At 39.7% G+C, this 21,435-nt stretch overlaps 1 protein-coding gene across 3 annotated transcripts in view; it reads right to left on the bottom strand.

Moving 5' to 3' along the window:
* Positions 1-9,407: 9,407 nt before the first annotated feature.
* LOC135496709 (peroxisomal targeting signal 1 receptor-like) overlaps positions 9,408-21,435 on the bottom strand; it is a 56,132-nt gene continuing 44,104 nt past the window's right edge. For 2 of the 3 annotated variants that reach the window (XM_064786180.1, XM_064786181.1), the window contains exons 12-14: positions 19,573-19,738; positions 11,660-11,817; positions 9,408-10,316 (exon numbers count right to left, since the gene is read on the bottom strand). In XM_064786180.1, coding sequence (XP_064642250.1) covers positions 10,115-10,316; positions 11,660-11,817; positions 19,573-19,738 — 526 coding nt within the window. In that variant the 3' untranslated portion in view covers positions 9,408-10,114. The remainder of the gene's footprint in view (positions 10,317-11,659; positions 11,818-19,572; positions 19,739-21,435) is intronic. The other variant, XM_064786182.1, reaches the window with a different exon arrangement.

Below are 21,435 nucleotides of genomic sequence, written 5' to 3'. Positions count from 1 at the left end.
ACATTTAGTACCTTAGATAACTCGATCCAGACCTTAGCCTATATCCCAAGGTAATGCAGATTCACTTTGCCATTAATTATCATTATCATTTCCTTGTTGCGTTTAAGTTAGAATAAGATCAGCACCAGCCTGGCTGCACTCCATTACGTCTGGACTGCACCCGCTGCGTTGCTGCTGACTCTTCCCCAAATCACCCCCCAGAACAGTATATAATAATTGTTGACATCTAATAAAGAAGTAAAGTTGATTGTTTATTCGCCTTCTGGGTTCAGTTGAGTTGGTTATTCGTAACAGAATAGACAACATTGTGGGTGCATTGGGAATTTATATACATGTACATGTTATTTGGGGGGGACGAGCCAGTATTTGGCGAGGGAATCAAGACAATAGCCTGAACGAGTTTGAAAAACGAATTCAAAACAGACTGTTAGGTCAAGGTCGTGTAAGTGGGCAGTTGTTTTTCCTCAGTTTTTTGTTGAAGTAGTTTTTGACCCTTGTATCTTTGTTTGATTGGAGTAGAAATCTCGCACGGGAAATGTAAATATGTAAATAGTAAACCTTTGAGAGCAATATCACGGACATATTATTTTATAATGGTATAATTGTTGGCAACTTCAAATAAGCTCGGTACACAAACAGGACTGAACCACCTACCGCAACTGTGTCGACCAGGAGTGGTGAATATACCCCTCGAAAAGCTAAGATGAAAAAGCGGCTTCAGTATCTAGCAGATTCAAGCACAAAGATGAAAAGAAGATTGCAAGGAGATATCAAGGACTTGAAAAAGAATTTGAAAACACCAAATAGGGTTATCAATCAGGCTATTCAAAGGAAGTGTGATACAATTGAAAAAAAAGGACAAAACAATTAGTGATCTTAAGGGGAAGTTGAGAGGTAATGTTTTAGCACAAGAGCTTGCAAGAACTAAGTTTGAATTGGAAAAGTTGAAACATGCACATAACAAAGTTCTCAAATGTAAAAAGGATAAGGCTAAAAAGATGAAAACTGCTCATTTAGCTAGGCACAAAAAACTAAAACGGCAACTTAAAGAAAATATGACGTGATCAAGGACTTGGAGCATCAGAAATTGTTGTTGGAGGAGTCTATTGAGTAGTTAACGTCTAGTGAATCCATTGACGCCAAAGCTGATGGCAAAACTTACTCATCTTCAACTCCTCTGAAGGTGTTTGACTGCATTGTAAACAAAGTGCCAACTGCCAACATTCCTGTGCTTGTGAGGCAATTGGAAAAACACGGTCTGGCAACGAACTCCAGAGTGTCCCTCAAAGGTCTACTGTTGAGTTGATGGCTCGAGAACTGGGAGCTATTGCTGAACTGCAAGCAGCGGAAACGCTCTTAGAAACCAAGGACGCTACAATAGGATTTGTTGCCACCACACAGGAGGGGACGCACATCAACAGCATCCATTTCACGACCTCAAAAGAATGTGTCGCTGCAGCAATTGACGAACTGCCAGGCGGAACAGCAGATGACTACGCTGGTCATATATGCAAATCCGTAGACAGCATGGCTGAGACAGACATTTACTTTCACGAAGGAAAGAACTTCCCAGACACACGGACTAAGCTCATCAGTAACATCACTAACTCCATGACAGACAGGTGTGCTGCTAATCATGCTGCTCTCAGAATTGTGGGCAGTGTATGGAAAAAGAAATTTGATGAATCAAACTGCCACTTGCATCCCCTGGATTCTATCGCTACAGCATGTCGTTCAACTCTCAAAAAACATGAGGAATCTAAAGGAAAATTATTTGGCAATGATTCCATAGCTGGTAATATTGTTTACCAAATGAATAGACTGCGTTATAAAGATGGCAAAGGAGATCCAAGAGGTTTTGTTACATTCTTGGGAAAGAATAATCTGCCAAAAGGACTTCTTCCACGATATCGTGGCAATCGGTTACATGTACTCTTTCACATTACTGGTGTTTTAATTGAACACCATTCTGCCTTAACTGAGCTATTAAGAAGTGGTACATCATTAGGTGTATACCGGTATATACCAAGACTTTACCAATGAGGTAGCAAAGCATGAGCTGCAAGTGTTGGGCCTCCTCGGTAAGCACCTAACAGGACAATGGATGAGGAAATTCTATACCTCGGCTGAAAAGGAAATAAATAATATTGATGGGATCAGGGTAGTCCAAGACGTGTTGGTTTCACTGCGGGAGATGTTGCAGGACCCAGCAAAAATTCTCAGAGCAACAACAGATTTCTTTGGTGTGGAGATTGTGGTGGATGGCACTTTGTTGAATCTGAGGTCTCTGCCACAACATCCTGAATCTTCTGCCATGATGAAGAGCTGCCTTCAGGCTGTAATTGATGTTCTTGAGCATCAATACATCAAATACTTCGCCCTGAACGTTACCGACAAACTGAAGGAACAGACTGCATCGGCGCGCTCACACAACATTGACGCTGAAGAGATTATGGGCATGTTTAGCGCCACCCAGCAAAAATCGCCGAATGCCACACTGTGCTTTCTGTCTTCCAGGATGCGTGCCTGTAAAAACAAGACTGCTGCATATCTTGACGGTTTAACTGAGGAAAGGCGAGAAGAAGTCTTGAGGAAGGCTGTGAAGTATGGTAGACTGCAAAGAGATAGGAGGAGGAAATCCCAGAAGGAGCTCAGAATAGGGTTGATTAAAAGACAAAAGCAGAAAGAACAGATGCGCAATGAAACACAGAGAAAAAAACTGGAAAAGGTTCTAAAGTCTGGGTTGGATGCCACTCAGAAAGAATTCCCAGATCTGGACTGCTCAAAACAAGGACTCACTGACTTGTTAGATGGAAAGGCTGTTGGCAAGAGGATTTGCCATGTGTGGTTTGGGGACAATGGTCTTGTAGTGTCTAATGGATTAATTCGCAAACTCTATGCAAATAAGAACTACAATGTAGCCTACTGGTCAAAGTCTGAAGTCTTGGATGATGCCACCGACTATAATATGTCCATGTATGCATTGGCAGCAGACTTCCTGCATAGCGACCTTGAAATTGCAGACTGAACATTGCTCCAAGATTTCGTGAATTGGGATACTTTCAGTGTACTCAGGTACGTCAAAAAAGGTAATCGGAGGTCCATTATTAATTAATTGAATATTAATTAATTAATTAGTTAATTTAAGAATCATAATAATAATGTCCAGTGTAAAATTACACATTGTAGTTTTCCTCTGCTTAACTTTCTGAGGGTACAGGTACGGTCAGGAAAGCCTTTTAAGGTAACCATGATAACTAATTAATTAATTTTAATTAATTAATTAATTAATTAATTAATCATAAGATTTATGTTCCGAGTACTGCAATGGCCTCACCATGCCATATCCTATTCACATTCCAAATTTCATGTGATTATCTTGAGAAATAAGGAAGATATGGTAATTTGTTTCTTAACCGAGCTCAGGAGCGATCACAGTTTTTTGTCTCCCTTATGCTTAAACAATACAAATGAAAGGGCGTTTATAAAAATACTAAACAAGAGGCCCAAGGGCCTGGCACTCAGCTGAAATGGATAGGTGAAGGCAAGGGTCAAGTGTGTGTCGGTACCGTTATTATGAGGCAACGAAGAAGATAAAGAGTTGGTTAACAAAATGAACTTTATTGGTGCGGCAGATATTTGATGCCTTTCGGCAGATATTGAAGCACCTTGCGGCAGATATTTGTTGCCTTGCGGCAGATATTTGATAACGCTCTCCAGGAATGGAAAGAAGTAAAACGAGTAAGCACACCTTACTCTGAATGTGGGAACAGCAAGTGCTTTCCTGGACTTGAAATGTGCCAACGACTCCTCTTGCAATAACCAACAACAGTTAATCTGTAAAAAAAGAGAAGAGAAATTAACACTGACTGAATAAAAAAGGGTGACATAGACGGGGAAATGTACACCACCGGATACAGTCTGTGCTTGATCAGGCATCGGTCAGATGATATCCTGAACAAGGCATCTATGGAAGCAAATCCAGAAAGAGACTTAACCTTCGAAGGGCACACTTATCACTCAGTGAAAATTCAGTCCTGGGGGTTGTTTTCCAATTCAAAATAAAAGTGCAACCTCTTTAAATTAGTCTCACAGACTGAACCATAACACTCAACAGCCAACCGTGCCCACATGATGTGAGCCGTGAGCGAGTGGTTTACTACATTTTGAAAATTGTCTATCGTCTACGACATGTGACAGAACAGGATCTAGTGGACTTAATGATGAGGTACTATCAAATAAGGTGTCCATCAAATGAATCATGAGGGCCTGTTGAGTTATACTCTAAGCCTGCACAGCGCAGTGTACAGACAGTACAGGATTGCCAACCAAAAACATGAGCATTGCTGCGTAAGGAAACTGCAGTGGAATTCATACTACGATGTCATAGGCCTAATGTGACTTTCAAAATAATTGTAAACAAACGTAAATGGCGAGATTTGTTGACCGTCCCAAAATGGCCGACGGCGAATTCTCCGGTCGCTAGCGCAGTCCATAAACAAGCATCAATTTTACCAACTTTGGGTGCAAGCTTGGTCATAAAAGTTACAGAACTGTTAGAAATACATCTAAACAACATATATATACAGTTAAAAGTGCATAAAAATCCCCGTTTCAACCTCCGGGCGCTACCTTTTTTTCTCCGCCACACGCCGGGCCCTACCGGTCGTTATTTAGTGCGACCGCCACCAGAGTGTTTATCACGATCTTTCGCCGTTTTAATTGCGCGTTTTAGGTAGATTAATCAATTATTACAGGCATGCATTATATATCACCGAAATGATAATTGCGTAGGCTATTTGAAACTAAGTTCAGGATGTCATTTTCGATCTTTGAATTGAATTTAGGCGAGTGATTTTTGACACCCGGTCGACATATCAGGACTTGCAAAATTCACGCGAGATCGCTTGCATCATCGGCACGTTTGAAAACCGAATTTCACAAATTCCACAAATATTTATCACATACCATATGTATCACCACAAAGGTAACTCTCTAGACTATTTGAAACCAAGTTCAGATACTTATTTTCACAAAAATTCGAAGCTATGCAAGCGATTTTCGCACCTACTAATGACCGACAAGTAACATAATTGACCGTCAAGGACCGACAAGTGTCATGAAATGACTGACAAGTAGGATCAAATTTAATTTTAATGCTTGCAATGTGATTAAGACACAATTAACTACCAAACTTGTAAATATCTAACTAATTGGTCTTTTGATAGCTAAGAAATGGAAGGATTTGTAAGATGCATTTGCCGACAAGTGAATCCATGGTCGCCATTTTGGATACCAGAGCTTGGTTGGATATAAAAACTGGATTCAATGGTGTATGATTGGCACCTTAACAGCACATGTCCCACTTCTTTCGTTTTGGAAAAATTATATACATTAATTGATTTTGTCATAACTAGTAGAATAAGTATAGGAATATCAAAATAAAGTAAACATTCTCGGTAAATCTTGGACTTTATTGTGACACTTTGTGGTGATGTTTTAATTTCTTGTCATGACATGGTATATCATTAATTGATGAAAAAAAATATTTTTAAGTCAAGTCAGTCTATTAAATGGACCTGTCAGGGGTGTGATGACATTAATTGATGAACATCTTTGATTTTCTAGTCATGTCCCTTTAATTTGACTTGTGTCAGAGGTGTGATGACACTAATTGATGAACATCTTTGATTTTCTAGTCATGTCCCTTTAATTTGACTTGTGTCAGAGGTGTGATGACACTAATTGATGAACATCTTTGATTTTCTAGTCATGTCCCTTTAATTTGACTTGTGTCAGAGGTGTGATGACACTAATTGATGAACATCTTTGATTTTCTAGTCATGTCCCTTTAATTTGACTTGTGTCAGAGGTGTGATGACACTAATTGATGAACATCTTTGATTTTCTAGTCTTGTCCCTTTAATTTGACTTGTGTCAGAGGTGTGATGACACTAATTGATGAGCATCTTTGATTTTCTAGTCATGTCCATCCTTTAATTTGACTTGTGTCAGAGGTGACACTAATTGACTTGAATGAATCGTATCACTGAGATGTTTGTTTGTCTCCTTGTTATTAAAAAAAGTAATGGGAATAAACTTTATAAAATTTGAAATATTTTTATTATTTAAGGCGCAATCTACCTTTATTCCCATGGTCTATTATTTCGTTTCACAAAAAAAACGACACCACTTATTGACGGGACAACAGCCCAATACGCACGGCCGCAATCAAAATCACTACGGCTAATTAAGTAAATATCTCCAAACTGGTCAAAAGAAAATAGACATATTATACATAATGAGAAAGGTTATTTTATGTAGGTTCCATCCAATGCCGAATTATCAAAATAAATCAACATGTGTTGGAGCAATGGACCAAAAATAAGCACCATCTTATGTGAAGTCGGCAAATCAAGTCGGACAACAGGAAGGTTATATAAATATAAAGATTGTCAATATGGGTTTTTTTGAAACAATATTTATGATTTTAAATGTTTTTGTTTTGTACTGAAAATAAAGATTTTGAAATGATAATAATAATAAAAATACTTTAAAGTTGTATCTTATCTTTTTTTATGATAGTCAATACATGCATAAGAAAATATACAGTTGAAAAATACATTGTATTCAATTATTCAATTATGCAGTCATCGGTCTAATTGATGACGACAATTAAAATACCATTGTTAGGCCTTAGCTCCTCATGCACTAATTAGACACTTAAGTCACCAACTGACACTAATTAGATAAACTGATCATCGGACTAATTGATGTCAATTAAATGAACAAATCATCATTTTAATTGTTTACTTCTATTGTAACTTTGTCCTATAAAAGGGGACCTTAAACTAAGGATATTCAGTTTCACCTTTGGTGCGAACCTGAGCGTATAATACAGATTTTCCGACTTCAACCAAGAACCAGCTTTACAGAGAGGACCACGATTCTAGACCTCATCACCACGATTCAAGAGACAGACAAGATGCCAGCAAAAAGGAAGAACTCCAGAGCAGCTCGAGTACCATGGCCATGCGGGGATTGCCGGACAACGACAAGTGATACGTGTTGCGTTTACTGCGAAAGCTGCCGGCAGTGGTTTCACCAGAACTGTCAGTCGATCGAGAAGAAAGATTTCGATTATCTGCAGAATACAGATCTAGGATACTGGTGCAAGGGTTGCATGTGTAGAGATGGCAGCTTCAACTACAATGCAGGACTAGGGCGGCTTCAGATGGCGACAGAGAATGGTGAAGACTTGAAGGCGAATCTCATCGATGCGGCCAAACGAGAGATGCTGTTTCTAAGCATATGTGACGTCCCCGATGTTGATCATGGTACTTCTGTGAGATATGGTGCGAGTGATTGGAATCTGATTGGAATCTGCAACAAGACGACAGTGCCCGAGCCATAATACAGATGATTGGTGGAAAGTGTGAGAGCAAGATTCCAGTAGATGTGAAAGGAAATGGAGATTGCCTTTTCAACTCCATCGCAACAGCAATGACGGGGACTGACGGCATGGCAGAGGAACTTCGCTACAGGTGTAGTATTGAATTGATATTTGGGGAAAGTAAGTATCTCGAACGACACGAAGACCACACGGAGTGGTTTGCCCTTAGCCCATCATACGAGGAGGCGATTATGGACTGCATCCATGGGAAATACTCATCATCTTGGACAATAGAGGCTGCGGCGACCGTTATAAAGAGACCAATAATTTCTGTCTACCCCGCCATGAATGGACCACTTGATCCAGCTGGTGTTTATTGAGAAGAAGAAAGGAATCTACATCATTAGGAAAACCCCTCTGGACCCACAGCCACAAGTTGACGACATCATCACATTGAGGATGCCACCTATCACACATACAGTCGATTCCTCAAGTCAGCACTTCAAGTAATCAAAATATAAACACTCTGAAGAGCAGTCACTCACAGCCCACTTTAAGTGTAACAGCAAACACACTGGTTTTAAGAGTGTATGGAAACCAGCTCAAGAAAAGACAAGATAATTGTTGTGTAAAAATACTTTTTTAATATTGATTACAGTACAAATTGGTGTTGCTTACTAGTGATCTTTACTCAAATGAGGTTGCAAAGTTATTTCCTGGAAGTTGGGGACTGAAAACTCCTGGAAAAAAAATCTTCCCTTGAGTGCACCCTGTCAGAGTGGGTGACTTTACCATTATGATTATGCCATGTGTCACAGGACATTTAAACGACGCTGAGCTCTTATACCTGGAATTGATAGATGCAAAAATATGATGAGAGAGATTACAGTACAAATTGGTGTTGCTTACTAGTGATCTTTACTCAAATGAGGTTGCAAAGTTATTTCCTGGAAGTTGGGGACTGAAAACTCCTGGAAAAAAAATCTTCCCTTGAGTGCACCCTGTCAGAGTGGGTGACTTTACCATTATGATTATGCCATGTGTCACAGGACATTTAAACGACGCTGAGCTCTTATACCTGGAATTGATAGATGCAAAAATATGATGAGAGAGATGTAAAACCAGTAGAACTATGAAAAACTGACTTCAAACTTATCTAGAGCAACTATGTCGAACTAGTGAAAAACTCTTCAGTGACACACCCTAACTCGAGATGCCAAAACCATGTTGAACTGTCGAATCCACGTTTTAGACACTACCAGGTGCATGACAGCCAACGACAAAATGGCCGACATCGTCGGATAATTTTACTTGTCGGCGTATAAATCTTTCCATATCTCAGCTATCAAAAGACCAATTAGTTAGATATTTACAAGTTTGGTAGTTAATTGTTTCTTAATCACATTGCAAGCATTAAAATTAAATTTGATCCTACTTGTCGGTCATTTTATGACACTTGTCGGTCCTTGACGGTCAATTATGTTACTTGTCGGTCATTAGTACGATCCGCGATTTTTCAGTGGTAGAGATCGACGGAAACAAATTTCTCGCTCTAAAATGACATGAGACGAGCACCAACTTCCGCTGATTTGTGCACAAAATTTCCGGAATATTATAAAAAACTATTGATAAATCTGAATTATATAGACTCTTTTCAGTACCTAAACAAATTTCAGGTACATGGTCATGTTGATTAAAAGAGTATCAACCGATTGAACATGAGAAAGTTCACTCACCTTCATTGAAGCAGCGACTACCGCCATTTTTAAATGGTGGCATCTCTTCTATCGATCGGCCAATCAGCGGCACTGCTTGCAAAAAAGTTAAGCCACCGCCAAATTTGAAATCGCCAAAATTCAGGCAATGTGCCTGCAGCGCCAACTGGCGGTGAAAACTATATTAATTCCATTAAAAGTAAAAAATGAAAAAATATTTAAAAATATTCAGCCACATTCGAAAACAATATTTGCTCTGTCTGATCTTCCCGGTCAGAAATGTCCAATTTTGTCCACAGATGGGTCCCTAGATGGATGGATTGCAGGACGGACACCATTTGAACAGCTATACTACTAGCTCCGCTGACTTTGTCAGCTGAGCTAAAAAATCATATCTCCCTTATTTCTCAACCAATTTGAACAATCTAAGTGTCTATTTTTATGTTTTTAAAAGCTCTATCAGATGGAATAGGTTGTGTATGGTTTAAGATACTTTGATTGTTTTTTTCACATACCTAGCCTATGTCAAATTTCATTAAATGGCATTGATGCCTATGTCATTTCAGGCCTTATGTACACCATCTTTAGCAAAATCATTTAGTGCATCATTATTGTAAAGTTCTTAAATACTTTTGTAAGGAGATTTGAAAATAAAGACAGGTTTTTGAGAATATGAATATGTTTTTTTTGATTTATTCATAAGTGGAAAAAATGACTTATGTTATTAGTGTGACGACATGCCATGAGCAAGTACTATGGTCAATTGTCAAACGTGACCTTTTGATGAAACATGTACTTCGTATCCCATTCAATCTTGCCAGCATTTGAAAACCTGCCATGGACAAGGGTTAGACCTCACAAAGTCTTGATCCTTGCAATTGCACATGAAGAAACAAATTCCATCAAATCAGTTTTCAAAAATCAATTAGAGTACTCCTAGCAAAGGTGTCCTCCGATTATCAAGATGATGGTTAAAAAGGTTTTCCTTGAAACGAGAACTGTTCGGTCAACTTTCAACATTGAATTCCCGCTTAAGTTTATCTAAGTCCTTGTTATCACACGCTTTATAAAGATCAGGCCGCCCAAGCATCGAGATGGCCATCCGCATCGTTGACCATATGTTGTCAGACATCACCTGATGTTCATCCTTTGGTCCCTTGCCTTCACGCTGTAGATTGAGGGCTGTCAAGAAATGTTCGACCGCTTCCCTGAAACCAGAATTAACATCAAATTTAACAGAAACGTTAAATTGGTTTGAATATGAAAAACACACATACAGATTTAGAGTCAGTTAACAGAGGCTTGTGGAATCTGCTCTATGCCACAAAAAACATTAAGAAATAGAATTATTATTGTTGGTTGATGCCATTCCACATTCTGACTTCTGACCTTGAAAAATAGGTCAAATAAAAAACTCATACGACATGTGATATACCCTTGCTTGGAGTACCTTCAATAAGAATATTATCGAAAACAAGTCACTAATAAGTGAGTTGTTGCACTAAATACCTTTTCAGTTTTGGCCACCTGGTGGCCAAGTCGAGAATCATATCGAACCGAAATTCCTCGTAAAAAGGTTATTTGACGTAGGGGACCATGTGTACCAAATTTCAATTTCATAGCTTGAGTGGTTAAGATATGTGCCATAGTTAAATTGCCAATTTACATCACTTGACCTCAGTAACCTTGGAAAATAGTTTAAAACAAAAACCCGCACGCTATGTGGTGTATCCTTGTTAGGAGTACCTACCACAAAAGTTTATCGAAAACGAGTCACTCAAGGGAGATATCATCCCCTGGTCACCAAGTGAAGAATCAGATCGGACCGAAATTTAGTGTCGGAGGTCATCTGACCTGTGTACAAAGTTTTAAGTTAATAGGCCTAGAGGTTAAGAAACATGCTACTGTTTTTGAAACAGGATAGTGATACAGATGTCACCGGACGATCAACGACAGACGCCGGACGCTGGACACTGCAGTATTGTATGGACTCCACCAAGGTGAGCCCAAAAATTTACCAATGATCAAGCCACCTGGTGGCCAAATCAGGAATCGAACCAGACTGAAATTAAGTCTACAAGGTTTCATAACATATGTAATGTACCAAGTTTCAAGTCAATAGCTCCAGTAAAATACGAAACATGCCACCATCGACCAATTTAAGCTATTTGATTTCTGTGACCTTGAAAAGTAGGTCAAATCAAAAACCTGTGTGACATGTCATGTATCGTCGTTAGTTGTGCCAAGATCAAGATTTGGTGATGATTGAGCCCATAGTTAGGGACATATAGCCCTTTTTGTCTTTCCAGTTTAAGCCATCTAGTGCCAAACCAGGAGTCGAATCGGACTGAAATTTGGTCTCCCAGGTGTCATTTTATAGGGGAACATAATGTACCAAGTTTCAAGTTGATAGCTCCAGTAGTTACAAAACAGATGCTGGAGGTGAGCCAAAAATTGAAGTTTGCTGTGTAAACACCTCTTGTCAGCCACCATACACTTTTTTGAAAAGGTGTGTAGACCGTTTTATGCGTAGACCGTCTTATAACCTTACCTGTGTACTCCGAGATTAATACAGGCAATACCGAGGTTGTATCTTGATCTGATAAAGCCAGGCGAGAGCTGAAGGGCTGTATCATACGCACTGATCGCCTCTTCACTTCGATTCCCATTTGCCAATGTAGCACCAAGTTTATTCCACAGTAACGCATCCTGCAGATATAAAATAGGGGCAAATGAGCTCAACAAGGTCAACTGACTCAATAATGCACAATTACATAAGCACTTCCCAATGAACCTTGGTTAGAATAGTGAACAGCACCCACTGATATGCTACACATTTACCACATATGTATAAAAAAATCCTGAAACTGTTGATATATTATGTGAAGGGACATGTAGTCTCCAGTAATAGCCTTATAGACAAGTGACACATCATTAACTTTTTAACTTTGATCTCTGTGACCTTTAAAAATAGGTCAAACCAAAAACTTGTGTGATTTATGATGACAGTTTGGTTTTTGTTGGAAATTGCACCGGCGGTCTGAAGCGGTGTCTGCTAATAAGCTAACATAAAGTGCTGCCGCCTCTAATTTTGTGTAAAAGCTGGCTTCGGGCCTCGGTTATATTCACATATTTCTCCCTGAAATGGGGCTTTGAGCCCTAAGACAATTACTCCTGCATGTCTAGTAAAGGAAAGTTAGTTGTTGATTTATGTTAGTACCATGGGAATAGTTTTCGAAGTTTACAGATTTTAAGGTATCACTTATGAGTGACATGATCGAACCTTGAATTCACAGTACAAAATTTCCACACGATAACGGACAATATAATACATCTTCTGTATCTAAAAAAGTTAGTAGGATTTTCCACAACATTTCATAATTGAGTCTTGTCACGTACACGTGCAGTAAATATTCGAAATATATACCGGTATTCAAAATTAGTTACGAGTTCCGTACTCAAAGTGCACTATGAATGAAATGGCCAGGGCCATTGTGCTCACCTGTCGATATGAAAGGGAGAGTGTGAGGAAGAACTTGTCATTGTTAGGGGTTGATCATGCAATAGTTGTGGGATGGTGTGGTTTGTCTTGAAAAATCATACCATTGCCAAGAAAAGGTTCTTTAGATTACACACTTAGCATTAGCAATAGCACTACCAGCAGCCTCTGGAGAAATGACCGAATTCTCCACCAAAGTTGGGTTCTCATTCTTGTAGTGGTACCATGTTTTGACATCATTTTGTATGATGCACTGTCATGACTGTCAAGTGTCACTCAAAACATCACAACTAAGTTAGGTCTACCTCTGGGAAATATCAGCCTCGGCTTATCATGAGCTGCAAAAGGTAAAGTGCAAAACACAAATTGCCAACCTACAATATATATTCTATGAGTAAGAGGGATTAAGGATTAAGTATAGGTCAGGACACCATGACATCATCGAGACGTTATGACAATATTGGGTCCAACACTTACAGCTGTCATTAGTGTCAAGACACTCCCTGAATGTTTTTTTTTCATTCAGCAGGCACAATGGACACACCAATTCGCCACGTCAACAATAAAGCCTGCCCTGCCCAAGGCTTGGGTAGTAAATATAAGACTAGTATAACTATAAGAAGAGAAAGATCATCAATTTAGTCAACTCATACTCCTGGTCCTATTAGCAGATAGCGAAAATGTGCATGTATGTAGGCCGCTGTAATGGCATACATGGCATGAATGTGCATAGGCCTACTCCATGTACTCGAAGTGAAAATTGGGTTGTGGGGCCTAATCTATTACAAAAGATTTGCTAACAATCACGAGTTTACGTATGAATATTACATTCAAATAGCTTGGATCACCGTTAGCAATCATATTATCATATTACCAGTTGACATCGTGTGTTAACTTATTTACTTTTGGACTTTGGATTCACGTACTACACACTTAGTCATGTCAGTGGATGTGTCTCCCGCATGCATTTGCTACAACGTTAGTTCTGTACATTTATACAGCGGGTGAACAAAGCATGGAAATCACTGAGAAAAATGGTTGTTTGAGCACTCGCGACACATTTACAAAAGTTAAAGCAACTATTTTTAGTGAATGTTTACCCGATGAGTAGTGTCTATGTCATTATAACCCATCAAAATGAGTTTAAAAGCGCATAGTGTAACGAAAGGTTCTGGCTTGACTCTAATCTCAATCCAATGACGGCATCCGCCATTTTGCCATAATGTCGAAACTTCGGGATCGTCAAATAGAATGGACATCTTATAATTTCTGACACACACTGCTACTGTTTTCTTCATCCATGGAGGTATTATAAAGACATCTTAGGCAAAATTAAGATAAGCATTTCATTGACAAAGAGTGATCACGAGAATCGACTGGAGCTCTGATGTTGGATGGTAGATGCAAGGTTTTTGTTCGATTCTGAATTGAGTGTAGCTCAGCCCTTCTCCCCAGGTGATCTCTGATTGTCATGTGGTCAGATAATGTTGAAATCCAGCAGTCAGCCATCATGTCCCGACCATGCATGCATGCCATCACTGTTATACTGATATAGAGTAGGCTATAGTATAACATATGAAAAAACATAGTTACAAGACAGCTCTATGGTCGGATTCATAAGTAAATGTCACTGCCCTTTTGGGCCGCTGCGCAAAAACTACTGGGCCGATTTCTTCAAAGTTAGGTTTTTCTTGAATCTAATTTCGGGACCCAAGAGGATTTTTATATTTCAGTAACCATGGTTACGAAATAATTTTTTTGTATGTATTGGTGTACATTGACATAGTGTATTGATTTTGACATTTTCTCCTCTGTACTGCTTATTTCTGGATGCATTTTGCTGAAATGTTCAGGTTAATTTTTTTTCGTGTGTATCTTTAAAGCTGCCAAGTTTCATTTAGAACTATCCATCAAAAAAATCGGGCCCTCCAGATTCCCCCAAAATGGCCAACCCAAAGGGCTCCAAAGTTGACAATTTTTTTCTTTATAATTTGCAAATCTCTAACCTGGAAATTGTGTTGGGTCCCGGAATTAGATTCAAGAAAAACCAAACTTTGAAGAAATCGGCCCAATAGTTTTTGCACAGCGACCCAGAAGGGCAGTGTCAGTGACATTTACTTATGAATCCGACTATAGGCCTAACTATGACAGCTGTGCTACACTTTGATCATTATCATCATCTACTTTAGTCTACCAGCTCAGATGACCTTTCTTGGGGTAGTGATCGGTAACGGTGAACTCCTTCCGACCCAACAGGCAAATGTTTACATTCGTGTCTCCGTGTATCATGGATTCATGTGTATACTAACACCGTTGTTGTGTTGACACACTGACTGACTCTGTGTACATTTCAACAGCGACGAAAAACGATCACAAAAATGGTTCTTTTTAAGCACTCGTGACATGTTTACAAAAATTAAAGCAAGTGTTTTTAGTAGAGGTTTACCTAATGAGTAGCGTCTGGGTGATTATAAACCATTAACTTGTGTTTAAAAGCCCACACTGTAACGAAAGGTTCCGGCTTGACGCTAATCTCCAATGACGGCAGCAGCCATTTTGCCATACTCTCGAAACTTTGGGATCGTCAAATGCAATGGAAATCACATATATTTCTGACACACACTGCTACAATTCATCATTTTATTGTTCTTTCACAGTATTATTACGCCACCCCGATTCGCAAGGCAGCTTGTACCAACTGGCTCTGCATTGACTATCCCCATTCCAAGCTGAAGAACAGTGTGACAAGTTTCTCATTTTACCTTCCAATCACAGTCAAAAGTTTCTAAAACAACCGACAATGAGGACAAACTAATAATCTCAAACCAATCACAAGAATGTAATCAACACATACGACCTCATCCGAAGAGCGGATGATTAAGTTTTAGCATTGATTCAAGGTGATTTAATTCCTTCTTCCTCTCACTTCAAATTCATAAAATGGCTGTCTTCCATACTTGTAGTATGCAGATCTAGTGGCGCAGTACAACACTGCGCATCTGGGATACCCGACGGATTGCCTCGAACCACGAAATTCGAAACTGCTGGCAATGTGCCAACTGACATTTTTGCACAATACCGCCACCTAGTGATACGAAACGAAATTAATCTATTTAATATCGAAACCTCTATATCAGGCCGACCTCTAAAACTTCATTTCAAACTTCAATCTGCTGGAATAAAGAAAATGGGCTTTTTTAACCTTGACCTACTTATACAGTACAACCTCTCTATTGCGGACACCCATGGGACTGGGCCAAGGTGTCCGCAATAGAGAGGTGTCCGCAATAGAGAGGTTATGCCAAATCGTCCCATAGGTGAATTTGAAGTTCCCGCCTTGCAGGTCTTGGTTTTCTCTGTGTCGACATCTAGCGTAGAAACTTTAAACCTGTTGGCTGATCAGTATTTGCTTGTGATGTTGCGTTGAATGACGTGAGCTACTTTGGAACTCAGAGCGTGAATAATCTCTCTAGTAAAAGGTGCCCCTTGTATTGCAAAATCTCCCCGACATGTCATAATGTGTGAAAAAACACCATAATTTCTGTCCATCAGCCACCTTTGATTAATAATTAATTTTTTCTAATTTCTCTACTAACGCATATTCGCCGCAACACTGACAAAACCGCGTGGATTTATGAGTGTCCGTTGACACAATACATGCAATAGGCCTATGTGATTAGTTGAAAAGATGAGTAAACAAATGCCACGGCTTAATTAGGATACAAAAACACAATGCCATGGGGTAATTACGTTGATTAATTACGCAAATATCACACCTGTCGGGCCTACTCGACTCTCCAAGCGCACGCGGGAAGCCATTGTTTTTGCCTACTGTCCGTAATTGGGAGGGAATTGGACCAAAAATTGGCTATCGCCCTGTCCGCAATTCGGAATAGAGAGGTGTCCGCCGTACAGAGGTTTTTGTTATTGGAAATGACTTAGAAAAAATCGGGACTGGCCGGACGTGTCCGTAATGTAGAGGTGTCCGCCTGGCAGAGGTGTCCGCTGAGGGAGGTTCTACTGTACCTGAATAGTAGGTCACACTGACCTAAATCTGTGTCAACATGTAGAGATGCCCAATAGGTGTCTACATATCAAATTTAGAGAGTCTATGACCAATAGCAAAAAAACGTGCCATGATCAAAGAAATTTTAGAGTTCGACCTCTGTGACCTTGAAATGAAGGTCAAATCAAAAACCCGTGTGATATGTGATGTACCTTTATTAGATACACCCACCATAAAATTTTTATCGCTCTAGCTTTAACCATAAGCTTCAAAATGACAAAAATAGGTTTTCAAAGAGTGCCCCCTATATGGCAGACCAGCAGTCAAATTGCACTGATTTTCATTCTGAAGGAAGGTCTTGCCTAGGGGTACCCACACACCAAGTATGAACTTTCTGGGTCAAGCGGTTAAGAAACGTGCCACGATTTTTTCAAAAGTTAACGACGGACGACGACGACGGACGCCAGACGCCGTGGTATCGTATAAGCTCACCTGACAGGTGAGCTAAAAAGGTAGAGGAGAAATGCCGTACGAATAAAACTTGCCACGATGGTTAGAGATGCGGGCATTGTGAGCGTATGAGCAAAACTCCCGCACCTTCAGCATTTTGACCTAGAGATAAGAGTCCTGTCCCTCTAGCAAGGGCCAATATTGAAATGGTTGTCTGCTGTCACTTGGAAATTGGCTTTGAGGTCTTCAGAATCTGAACCATCAAGTTCACCTGGCACCACCACACCAGAAGGTAATGAAAGCTATCATCCATAGGCCGCTAGACACTTCCAAAAGATTCCAGTGTTGTGGCAGGTGAACTTGACAGGACAAAGAAAGACCCACACTCCACTTTTAAGCAAACGACCTTCAATCACCAGCGATGTTTTAACCAGAAAAAGAGAAATTTGGGGATTTTTAAGGAAAATGCCTAAAAATAGATCAATTTTAGGGTATTTTAGGGAGAAAAAAAATTCTGGGATTTTTAGTAATTTTAGGGCCGGTAGCATGCCTGTTATATCCCGGCTGGTGGGCCATGGCTAGGTACACAAGTTATTTAGTTGGACAACATCACTGTGTAGTGGTGTGAGAGACTAGGTAGCTCAGGTCCATCGGAAAAAAATCAATGAAATGGCCAGGGCCATTGTGCTCACCTCATGTGGAGGAAAGATGGATGAAGAGCATGGTATTGTGTCATGTAGTGTTAGGTTTGAAGTAGGTTCAAGCAATTACAATTTCCCCAAAATGGCCAATTTACAGTACATTTGACCTCTGTGACCTTGAAAAGTAGGTCAAATAAAAAAGACCCGTGTGACACGGGTGGTTGTTAGAATTAGATGTACCTATGATATAAAATTGGTGCCAATCGGGCAAGTAATTAAGGAATAATAGCATTTTGAAGAATTTTGGATTTGGCCCCCTCCCTGGAGGCCAAACGGTATATCAGATCGCACCAAACTTCGGTACCTGAGATCACCTGACCAAGGGGTACATGTGTACTTAATTTGTGATCAATAGTCATTCCGGTTAGGAAACGTGCCATAGTTACGGCCTGACGGCCAATTTACGCCATTTGACCTCTGTGACCTTGAAAAGTAGGTCAAATTAAAAAACTGTGTGCCATATACTGTAATGGTGGTTAGATGTACCCATGATATCAAATTGGTGGCAATCGGGAAGAAGTTAAGGAATAATCACATTTTTAAGGTTTTTGGATTTTGCCCCCTGGTGGTCAAGCGGTGAATCATGTAGGACCGAACTTCGGTCCCTGAGATCACCTGACTAAGGGGTACATGTGTACCAAATTTGGGATGAATTGTCATTGCAGTTTAGAAACGTGCCATAGTTACATCCTAACGGCCAATTTACGCCATTTGACCTCTGTGACCTTCAAAAGTAGGTCAAATCAAAAACCCGTTCGATATGTGATGTATCCTTGCTAGGGGTACCCACCATAACATTTTTAGCAAAAACAAATCAGTAATCAACGAGTTATCGCATTTTTTAAGTTTTTGGTTTTAGCCCCCTGGTGGCCAGGTGAAGAATCAGACCGGACCGAAATTGGCTGTCAGAGGTCATGTGACCTAGGTCATAATGTGTACAAAGTTTCAAGTTCATAGCACAAGCGGTTAAGAAATGTGCCACACAGGATATGGACGACGACGGTGAGCCAATAAGTGGAAACACCAGGATGAATGAACTCTATTCTTCCTCCAGAAAGCCAGATAGCCTTTATAGTCAAAGCTGTCTCGCATGCTGAATGTACGTCAAATCGCGCTGATTTTTTGTTTTTGTTGAGAAAAAATATTCCCCAAAATTAGACATCAAGTTGAGATCTCCAGGTTTTACGGTTACAAAACGTTGGGCATTAAGCCAAAAAGTTGAACGGATAGACGGCCTGGCTGACTGACTGACATAAGCATACTTTTGAATCGCTCCGCTGACCTTTTGTCAGCTGAGCTAATAGGACAAGTCTTTATCGATTCTTGGTAGTGTTCTATTCAGTCTTTATTAATTCTTGATGTAAGCAAACAGATAATTAAAAGGAATTTGCTTTTTCGCCAAACCACTACATTTTCATTGCCTGAGGAATTATTTCATGTAGCATAGAAGAATGGCCCAGGCTGAACCGGTGATAAGGGAGCCTGCTATTCAGAGCAGATTAATAAATGACCTGGGACCCTTTCATTCAGCCTCCCTTGATACTGACTGAGGCCAGGGGAAAATTAAGGGGTGTTGTATTGAGTGAGCAAAATTCTTCCAAAATCAGCTGTTAGATGGCAATGATCAAGGGAGGGGAGCAAAAGCCTATGTTTTTGCAGACTCTGAGGTTGTAGTGCCGTTGGGTACATTGCATGTAACTTGCCACGCAATGCTAACAGGGGAGGAATTAATTCATCATGTGAAATAGGCCTGACCACTTCCATGACCATGCTGATAGGCTTGCTAAATTCATGGATGTTTTGCTCACCTGCGGTCGTTTTCCCACAGCTGCCTGAAAGCAGTCAACAGCCTTGTCATACTCTCCGGACAGGTTAAAAAGAACCCCAAGACCACATTGGACATCAGCGTCGAGGTCTGCAGAATATAATCGGGCAGCAGCTATGAAGAGGTCTCGGACTTCGCCGTGTTGTTCACTGAAATGTAATCAGCATTGATAAGCCAAGCACAATCTGATCAAGATGTATCTGATCCTGTTTTCTTGAAAACACACTTTGCAGCTCAAAGTTCCGAGTCTGTGAAAAACTTTTCACACTTGCTGCACACAGTTGTTCAACCAGTACCTTGCAAAACATGATTTGGCATCACATGTGCTGAAAATCGATCTTAGTAGTTCTTGAGCATTTATGTCTCATTGTCAGTCATGACGAGGTTCCTCATAGCATTTTGTAAGAGGTCCGGAAAAGATACGGTCCACCAATTGTTGGAACTTTTTCTGTGTTTCAACAAGATTACTGACTTCCAAGTCCACCCGAAGACTTGAAGTTCCAGCTAATCCGACATTGTTCTCTTGAAAAAAATTCCTCTGCTCTGACACCATTGATTTGGACGTTCCATGTACACCCGTATGGCACATAGGTAATTCTAAAATACAGTTACAGTAAAAATTCTCAGATGGCAGCACTGAGACAACTTTTGTGTTGATGTCTAAAGACGTGTGCAAGACTCTGTATTTCAGATTGTGTCACATGATCACTGGCGCCAAATAGTAGTAATAGTAATAGTAACAGTATAAAGACAAAAAAAAACCTAAATTTCCTGAAAAAGCCTCGGCACAGTGTTTACATAATAGCTGGCATCCAAAGGGTTAAGATAATAACCTAAATTCTATTGACTCTTGAGAACATCCCCAGTCTGCAGACGATATCAGCGTGCATTTTCTGCCTACTGCATTTGTGTGTACATTTACCAGTCATACACTTCTGATGCTATACAGTACGGGGACACTTCTACAGGGGTGATTGAGTGAGATGAAAACGATCTTTAAAATGGTTGAGTGCAGCACTTAGGACATGTTTACAGAGGTTTCAGCAATTATTTTCTGTGCAGGTACAGTCCCACCAGGAAGTAAATGTCCGCAGGTTTTTTTATATCACAGAGATAGAATAAGATAATTGAATGCGTTTTTCAGTAGAGAATGGTATATCTAGTTGGTCATGTATCTGTTGTATTTTGACCCAGCTAATCCTGTCTCTTTATTATGTATCAGGCCATTTTTAAAATGGCCAAAAAGTCACTTTTTTATTTTATTTCATTTTTGTTCTTTTTCACTGTACGGGTGAACTATGATGCAACAAAGGTTTTTTTTGCTTTCATTACTAGAAAATTCTTGCTTAATTCTTTCATTTAAAAAATTAGTTTTTTAGCTCGCTACAGGTGATTGTTTTTTTCAGACAGCTGGTGACCTTTGAGAACAACCCACAAAGTCAGCAATGCAGTCAGTCAGGATCTTCATGGCCAACTCAGATCATACATCAAGGATTGCGGGTCTTTATCAAAGGTTATGGAAGAGATTAAAAAATAAAATGAAAATTCTAAGCAAAAATGTGCATTTGTCACGACTATCAAACACACTCTATGGAATTGCACCTGCCAAAAAATGATGGTCATAAAGCACAGTTCATGGGCTCATGAGAAATTTTGAAAAGGCACATGAAATAAAATAAGCGATTTTTGGACCTTTTTTGAAATGTATGTTACATAATGAAGGGATGGAATTAGGTGCATCCAAATGCAACAGATATATGACCAACTAAATATGCCATACTCTGCTGAAAAACCGCATTCAAATATCTTATTATCTCTGCGATACTTTTAAAAAACAGTGGAAATT

The sequence above is a fragment of the Lineus longissimus genome, chromosome 12 (assembly GCF_910592395.1).
Source record: "Lineus longissimus chromosome 12, tnLinLong1.2, whole genome shotgun sequence".
Classification (NCBI taxonomy): Eukaryota; Metazoa; Nemertea; class Pilidiophora; order Heteronemertea; family Lineidae; genus Lineus; species Lineus longissimus.
The sequence above is the reverse complement of the archived record's forward strand: the minus strand, read 5'-3'. Positions and strand labels throughout refer to the sequence as shown.